Source organism: Echinops telfairi, unplaced genomic scaffold, assembly GCF_000313985.2.
Source record: "Echinops telfairi isolate 266 unplaced genomic scaffold, ASM31398v2 ScPeMD7_2;HRSCAF=8, whole genome shotgun sequence".
Taxonomy (NCBI): domain Eukaryota; kingdom Metazoa; phylum Chordata; class Mammalia; order Afrosoricida; family Tenrecidae; genus Echinops; species Echinops telfairi.
In genome coordinates, this window is record NW_022103898.1 from 78,634,657 (window position 1) to 78,644,059 (window position 9,403).

The 9,403-nt window shown below is 35.7% G+C and overlaps 1 protein-coding gene across 1 annotated transcript; it reads right to left on the reverse strand.

The window, feature by feature from the left end:
- Positions 1 to 2,460: 2,460 nt before the first annotated feature.
- LOC101647609 (olfactory receptor 6C2-like) lies at positions 2,461 to 3,414 on the reverse strand. The gene has a single exon (XM_004700593.4). The coding sequence runs from the start codon at positions 3,394 to 3,396 to the stop codon at positions 2,461 to 2,463; it is 936 nt and encodes a 311-aa protein (XP_004700650.1). The 5' UTR covers positions 3,397 to 3,414.
- Between the last annotated feature and the right edge of the window lie 5,989 nt (positions 3,415 to 9,403).

Genomic DNA, 9,403 nt, shown 5'->3' on the forward strand with positions numbered 1-9,403 from the left:
TGGATAATATTTAGGATTTCAACTGACTTTCTTACAGTCTGCCATTCCAAGGCAAAGGAAAATATATGTTGTAGTTTTCCATTCTGTAGAAAAAAGTACCACAAGCTTAGCATGTTAAAAAGCATGTATTTATTATAACAGAGTTTCTGTGAGCCAGAATATGGGGTAATGTTTAGCTCTATGTTCTGCAGAACTTTAAGATTTCATGATATCATTAATAGCACATGCAAGCAAATTTTTGTTGGAGATCATTTTTTAAATGATTGCAACAGTACACCCACAGAGAATGGCTGGAAATTCAAGCTGGATCCAGAAAACACATGGCATGAGGGCTATAATTCCTGATGTTTGATGGGTCTTGACTAAAAAGGGAATATCAGAAATATGTTTATTTGTGTATTATTGTCTAGGAATTTGATCCTGTGTGTAATAACAAACTATGGATAACTTGGTGAAGATTACAACTTGCTGAACACTCTCATATGCTATGCAACGCTGTATATAGACTAAGCGTTCTTAGAACAGAACCAAGGAATACTGCATGGATTAAAATCAGGAAAGGTGTGCTTCATGCTTGTATTCTTTCACTTCATTTAAGATGAGCAAATAATTCAAGAATCTATTATCTATCTATCTATCTATCATCTATCTATCTATCTATCTATCTATCTATCTATCTATCTATAACAGAATGTAGCATACGGAAGGTTTACAAACAAACTACAGCTGGCACAATAGAGCTTGCTGAAATCAAAGAACTGGGAGCACTTGCTAATGAAAATCAAAGCACAACAGTTTTAACAATAAATTACATCTCAATATAAAGAAAAAGAAACCCCAATTCCTCTGAATTGAACTACCAAAATCATCATTATAAACAGTTAAAAGATCAAAGTTGTCAAGGACTTCATTTTATGAAGATTTATAAACAATGATCATAGAATCAATAGTCAAGAAGTCAAACAAAAATACTGCAAAGGGAAAATCCGCTGCAGCAGATCTCTTTAAAGTGTGTGTGTTTTTAAAGCCAAGATGAATTGATACATTTGAAGTACAGTGGGGGCAAAACATACTGAAAGTACCAGTGACCGCCATATGATCAAACAAGTCTACCTTGAAAGAAGCACGGTCAGATGTTCCTTAGAAGCTACATGCCATCTCCCGTACTTTCAACATATCATCAGGAGACGCAAGTTCCTAGAACCATAAAACAAGTTCTAGAGAGCCCAAACTCAACTTTGAGTATATTCTACCTGAAGTTAGAGTCCTTGCTACGAGCATTTTTTGTAAAGTGGAGGGTCAGCAAAAGAAAGGTTCTTGACAAGATGGGTTGTCACAATAACTATAACAATGGGGTCAAGCATATCAACAATTGTGGGGTTGGCACAAAGCAATGCAGCATTTTACTATCTTGTACATAGGGTCAATATGGGTCAAAATGGACTTGGTGGATCCTAAAACCAAAAATTACTTGGGTAGATGCATATATAAGCATGCAGGTTTAACAGATGACAGTAGAAAAGTGCCACTGTACCAACTAATTATATTTATATAATTATATATTCATTTGCACATAGATATTTATCTTTGATGAGAATACATACATGGGGTTAAAGTTATAAAAAAGTCTTAGGCATAATTAAACGTGTTCGGAGTCACTGGGCCTAAGTGCTCAGGATCATGATTTTAGGAGACACCAAGGTCAAATGACATAGCATAGTCCATCAAGACAATATTTTACATCCTATTTTATGAATAATAAATGGAATGTTAAAAGCTTGGGAGTGCTATTCTCAGTTGCAAATATTGGTATCTCACAATCTGAAGAAAAGAAGAGTGAAAAACATTGAGGACACATGGAAATATTAGTCCAAAGGACTAATGGACCACCCAGACATCATGTTCCATGGCTCTGAGACCAGATGAATGAATTAATTCCTCCTCTTACTACCAACCCTTCAGAAAGGGATCACATTAGAAGGTCCTGGACAGAGTGAGAGAAAACTCTGGAAAGAAAACTAAAAATCATAAAGGAGATAAAGATTACTGGTCATATAGAGACTGGTGGAAGCCATGAGACTATGACCCTTAGACACCTTTTAGATATGAAAATGAACTTATCCCCAGTCCTCAATTTTCACCCGAAAACTAGACAGACCTATAGAACAAAATCATCAGGGGAATATGTACACCTTATAAGAATTAACTGCTTGAGATCTAAAGGGCAGTATTTTTCCAAGGACAAAGTTCAGAAGGGATAAGAAAGAAGGAGGAATGAAAATATAAAGCTCTAGGAGGACGTGAGATAGTGATGTTACATCAAAGGGATTCCAATGAACAAGAGGAAACAAATGTATATGAATTATTGGATGTAAAACTGATGTTGTCCTCTGCAAACTTTTACTCAATTCATAATAAAGTATTTTTAAAAATAGTATATCTTTACAGAAGCAAATTCCTTTACTTCTTTAAGAGCAGTGCAGCTCTTTTTATTGACTCATTGAAAGCCTGTTTCACTTGCTTGTTCCTCAGGGTGTAAATGAAGGGGTTCAACATGGGAGCAATGGAAGTCGTAAGTATTGATACACCCTTATTAATGGCCACTGAATTTTTTGCTGAAGGTTTGATATACATGAAGATACAGCTTCCATAAGTGATGGAAACCACAATCATATGGGAAGAGCAAGTAGAAAATGCCTTTTTCCTTTGCTGGGCAGAAGGGAAGCGCAAAATTGTCTTGATGATGTATACATAAGAAAGAACAACACATACAAGGGTCACAATAAAAGTCAACACAGCACAAACTATGACCACCTGTTCTATGAGCCATGTTTCAGAGCATGTGATCTTTAGCAGAGGGGATATATCACAGGCAAAATGGTCAATGATATTAGAGTCACAGAATTCCAGATTTAGACCCAAGCTGACTGGCGGAACTAGGATCAACAAGCCAGCTGTCCAGCAACCAACAACGAGCCTTCTGCAGACCTTGGTGTTCATGATGGTCACGTAATGCAGGGGCTTGCAGATGGCTACATATCGGTCATAGGACATGGTCGCCAGGAGAAAAAATTCCGTTACAGCAAAAAGGTCAGTGAAAAAAACTTGAACAACACAGTTATCATAAGTGATGGTCTTGTCACCTGTTGATATGTTGTAGAGGTACCTGGGAATACATGCAGATGTAAATGAGATTTCCAAGAAGGAGAGATTTTGCAGGAAAAAGTACATGGCAGTTTTAAGGTGAGAACTGATGAAGGTGAGGGAAATGATTGTCAGATTCCCGGTCACACTCAGCACATAGGTAACGAATAGAAAGAGGAAGACCACAACCTTCAGCTGTCGGTCATCTGTCAGTCCCGTCAGGATGAAAGTGGTGACTGTGTGGTTTCTCATAATTCACTTCTGATTTGTCCTCAATCCATATTGATAAGGAGAGATGTGTGCTATGAGGACAAAGATGATGATATGATATATCAATAACTTATGACCCAACAAATTGCGTAAACAATCTCAACTACAATGTTGCATTATTTTGGTTCTAACTATTAGTTACTACATTAGTAGAATTGATTCCAAAATTCCAATGTTTTAGTAATTTCGGTTAATAACTTAAAAAAATCTAATTACTTGATTGATACCACACTTGAACACCTTTTCATGTCTTTTTTTACTGCTTTTTACATTCAATTTATATTTTATTTATATCTACACATTACATAGGGAATATCCCTAGAGTTATATTGGATTATAAACTGAAAATAACTTCTAAAACAAAATCTTGCACTTACAATTCTTAAGCAATTTTATGCAGAAAATATGTAAATTTGTTATTTTAAAATGTCTGTTTTTCAGGGAATCCAGGACAGATAAAACTCTCAGGACCAAGATTGATAGTAGCCATACCAGGAGGGGAAGGGGAAGGTGGGAGGAGAAGGGAGTACTGATCACAGTGATCTACCTATAAACCCCTCCCAGGGGGATGGACAACAGAAAAGTGGGTGAAGGGAGACATCAGCCAATGTAAGACATGAAAAAATAATAATTTATTAATTATGAAGGGGTCATGAGGGAGGGAGGAGAAGGGAGTACTGATCACAATGATCTACCTATAAACCCCTCCCAGGGGGATGGACAACAGAAAAGTGGGTGAAGGGAGACATCAGCCAATGTAAGACATGAAAAAATAATAAAAATGTATAAATTTTCAAGAGTTCATGAGGGAGGGAGGGTGAAAATGAGAAGCTGATACCACGGGGTCAAGTAGAAAGAAAATGTTTTTGAAAATGATGATGGCAGCAAATATACAGATGTGCTTGACATAATGGATGGATGAATGGATTGTGATAAGAGCTGTACAAGTCTCCAATAAAATGAATTTTTAATAAATGTCTGCTTTCTTTTCTAAACCTTATTCTCATTTCCTCTTTTTCCGTTCTTGCCTTCATGGCTTTCGTTCTAAATATTATACTTATAGTCCAGAACAAAGTGTTTTGATGAGAAACATGTATAGATATTAAGAAATGTTGGATGTAAAATGTTGGATGTTGGTGTACAACATCATAACAACAGTCTTATATCAAATTTAAATACGAATTACAGTTGCCAGTAAATGTTTGCTTTCACTCTTATTCAGTTTTGCCATCTATAAAATTGAACTACTAATAATACCTATTATATACTTGTGTTGAAAATTTAGCACAGATAGATAGATAGATTAGGGAGAGACACACACACAAAGGAATCTGTAAGAGCTGAAACGCTAGGTATTCCCAATTTTCAGCCTTTGGCAGAATGTAGTCCTATCACTTTCTGTTGATCTCTATTGGAAATATTTTAGTTCTTATTCTCTAAAAAGTTTCCAACTTTTATTGGTTCCAAATTCCCTAGGTTTTACTGTCTACAGAACTTAGAAAAGTGCCAGGCTCCTAAGGACAGATCTATGTTCATGATCAATGACCTGATCCATAATGCTTTTCCTTTGTTAATCCCTGTCCATGCACTCTTCCTCACAGGCTTTGCCTCTGCTTTTCAAATGAAATGGCTTTTTTAATTCTATCAAGACTTCTATTTTGGAATACAATATTAGAATATTCCAACGTGAAATATATCTTTGACCACACACTATGCACAACATTTTTCATAACTTACCTCAACTTATTGAATTACAATTTCTTGGTATTTCTTTTCTTGCTGGTCTCTAGAATATTAGTATTCCTCAGTTTTGTTTCTTAAATACAGTGTCAGTGTATAGTTTCCCAAAGTCCTAATTCTTAATCTCCAAATATTAATGCTCCCCTGAATCTTAGGGATATATTCATAAAACCGCACATTTCCATCCTACTTATCTCCTTTGTTTTTAAAATCAAAACAGTATGTTTGAGTCGGTAGTAAACTACTTTTAATATATTATATATATTTGTAGTAGTATAACCTTTGATTTCTCATTGTTCCCCAAATCCAGATTCTTCAGGATGTAAATACATCATGAATGGCTTTTAGTTTAACTATCTCATCCCCTGTTATATTGATAAATTTATCATTATTATTCCCAGTGGGTGTCATTATAGCAAGTAATTCTTACCAATATCTTATATTTATTCTGAGTATATACATTATTTTGAAATTGGGTTTCTTTTTTTAACATCAATAGTGCCTCCAATAACACAGTTCCAATACCTAAAATACCTTGGCAAAAAAGCCCTCGAATTTTCCACAAAAAAGTCTATAATTTCCTCTTTGGAGTCTAACTGATATAATATTGGATTTACTATGTATTTGAGTTTAACATCTTGAGTTTGGGGGTTGGGTGGTGAAGAACTTTTTTTTTTTTCTGTTAAAATAAGTCTTATCTGTAAGAAGCACTATTATGAATATATTTATTACTTACTGCTTTAACTCTTGACAAAAGTGATGACTGACTTATCCTTCACTTATTTATCAAACAGAACAGAAGTTTGCATATTCATTGATGTTGTGTTTACCTCTCCGATTCATCTCTCATCAGGATATTAAAACTAGAACCCATGGATATTTTTTATTTCTAAATTTGTGACAATGTTTTCTATATTGAGATTTGTGTGTGGCTAGCAAAATGAATATCATACCAGCTATCTAAACATTACCAAAATTTCATGAGTAGTTCCCCACAAGGAAATTTTGCTTCGAGTCCTCAATGAATTTATTATACATAAAGTTTCTATTTACTTTAAAATATCCCTAAACTTCAATGGTGCCTCAGCTCTGACCATGTGTCAAAGTTCTAGAATTAAATCTCACAAATTGCTACCACTCTCCTAGAGAAAGTATATGTACTTGTTTATGATTAGTTTGAAAGCTGGAAGAATCCTGAGAATGTTGACCCATACTTGGTATCTGCAAAAGACCAACTTGAGAAGCAGTGAGGGACGATGTGTGCATCCCACCTGCATCCTGGAATTGGCTGCTTCTTAATGTACAGAGGCCCGCGCTTCTCTATGGTTTCAACCACAACTCTGTTGAGTAGTGCTCATCTCTAAAAAGTAAATTTTATTTCAGCAGTTAAACTTTATCTCCATGAGAACTCTGATATTACAGTGCAGATATTGATTAAATGCTTCATCTGATTACTAGTAACTAAACGACTCTGGGGGTGCAGTGGTTAAGCACTTGGCTGCTTATAAAAAATCAGCCTTTCAAACCACAGGAGAAAAATGTCATGCTCTGTTCTGTCAAGATTACAGCCCCGGAAGCCCAAGGGGCAGCTAAAATCTGAGTCAGAATCAACTCAATGGCAACATGATTACTATTTATATTCGATTTGAAAAAGTCTTAAATCTTAATTATTAGCGAGAGTGTAAATTGGATTTTTTACTTCTCATATGGGAGCTATTGATTCTTCATTCCACTCCAGTTATACTACCTTTAGATGATCTACTTATTGTTACATAAAACTATCATATCAATTGAATTTACAGTTTGAGAGGAATGCACTCCAAAAAGTCATTTCATTAAGATTCACATTAAAACTAATAATATATCTCAGTTCTATATCATCAGAAAATATCCATTTTCCAGACACAAATGTGACCCTTTCCCACAAAAGATAGTGAAATTAAAATGACAGAATTTATCTTAGTTTAAGCTTCTGGTTGTTAACCAATACTTCCTTCTATGAATTGCTTAACTACAATAAATCTTACAATTAAATATCTGGAAATCAATGAAATGTTAAAAATGTACATGCAAATTTTTAAGCCCTACAGATTAAATCCACACCTATAATTATAACAATCTTGATGACTTTCATTTTCTACCTTCATAAACCTCCTGATAGCTGCTGTGCTGTCATTAGGCCAGGATACGCTTTCTTTTACGTTTCGTCACTGAAAACAACACTTGTTCAGAAGACCTCTCAGTCGTCTCCTAAAGAACTGATGTTTTTAAGTGGGTTTGCTAAGAAAGAGGGTTTTCTAATTTCAGTTTTGTTCGCCAAATCTGCAACATAGACTAAAGAGTCCTCTGTGACCTACGTTCAAAAATTACTAATGAATCATCAGTGTAATGGGGATAAAAAAGAAACTTAACAAAAGCAACAATAGGGACATGGTCTTTAGAGACTGGAGAAAACATGTGAATCATTTAACAGAGACTAGTTGGAAAACAATAAGAATCGGATTTTTTAAAAATCCTAGTAAAGTTGCTCTTTAAAAACAAACAACCAACCTAAATCTTATCTTTAATATATAAGGCAGTTTTAAGGAGTGTGGTAGGTTGACTGCTAACCAAAAGGTTAGTGGTTCAAACCCTCAGTCACTCCATGAGAGAAATATGTAGGCATCTGCTTCTATGAAGATGTTCAGTCTTGGGACCCCATGAGATAGTTCTGCTCGCTCATGTAAGGTTGCTCAGGGTAAGAATCAATGCAATGGCAACAGGTGACTATTTTTTATTTTGTTTGTTTGGTTTGGGTGTTTAAGACATTTGTGCAGATAACACCCCCCTCCCCCCGAAAAAAGACGAAAACCCCTGGCCAAAGAACCAAAATCCAGCTTTTCAAAGAGGTAATGAACATTATTATTTTGGAGCACATCCTTCCATACCCTTTTCCTGCAAATATACACATCGATGTCACATTCACTATCTACAAATACATTAGCACTAAACTGAAAATATTTATACCTGATACATCTTGACACGTAAAGCTTACTACATGCTGTGTTAACTGAAGACATACAGGAGAGGTCAAAGGTATTGCTACAGGTTTCCAGTTCCCACTTGCAAGGGTTCCTTCCAAACAACACTTATTTGCACGTGTCTTTCTGATCCAGAAATGACTTAAACCAAATTCTTTCAGAAGCAGACTTATCTTAGTGGTTTCAGGATATCTTTTTTAAAAACAGGTCTAATTAAAACAGTGGTTTCCCAGGGGATCTGCTAAGCCAGTTAATTTCAAGGCAGGGAAATTCAAAAGGTTATGATCCTGTTTGCAGGGGACTCAAAAGGGGTAATTGAGGTAGATTTTCTCTACAGACATAAGACAATAGTGGGGACTTAACGTAAAGATATTTTAAGAAAGTTGATAACAGCACCGGTGAGGAAAATCCGGGAAAGTTGTGGAATGGAATTTTTTTCCCCATCACAAGGATGCACTGATGTATTCTTCCAGTGTTGTACCGACTGGCCCATAGGAATTTTATTGGGGAACTTTATCCTATCCACAGCCCCGATATTTCTCTTCTAGGAATTTTGATTGTTGTTCCCTAAATTAAAAAACAAAACAAAACACTGCTTTCAAAGGGGCACAAGCTGAGTTCCTGGAGATTTCCCAAACTAATATTTTGACATAGTGTAAAGAGAAGAGCACCGAATTCTCTAGGGAAGAATCAGTGATGGAAACACCACCTTCAGAAGTGGATAGACCTATGTGGATAGACCTATCTGGAGGATACATCATGGCACAATCATTTTTCATTTTGGAATTTTTGAAATAAAGATTTCCATGATTCTGTAGCAATACTTTCTGAATTAAACCCTAAGTGAATACATGTTTATTTATACACATGTTTTGAATTCAATTAATTTTTATCCATGATATTAAAGTATCTTCAGAGTTTGAGCCAACGCTACCCAAGCTCACTGACATCAGACAGCTCCTACTCACGACAACCCCATGTAGAGGGTCCCAGGTCTTACAGTTCTATGTCAGAAGATACCCTAATCTTTATTTGGTTGGGGCAGCTGGTGGGGTTGAACCACCCAACTTGTGGTTACCAGACCAATGTCTATTGGATGATGCCACTTGAACCCATGCATAGTTCTTGTAAATGTATGCTCTTTCCAATATTTCATCATTATTAAATTGGCATTCTATGATGCTCACCTTCCCGACACAACCGCTGAGGACAAAGCGGGTGAATAAGCA

Excerpts from the sequence above, each read along its gene's own strand:
- LOC101647609 (XM_004700593.4), bottom strand. The coding sequence starts at position 3,396 with ATGAGAAACCACACAGTCACCACTTTCATCCTGACGGGACTGACAGAT.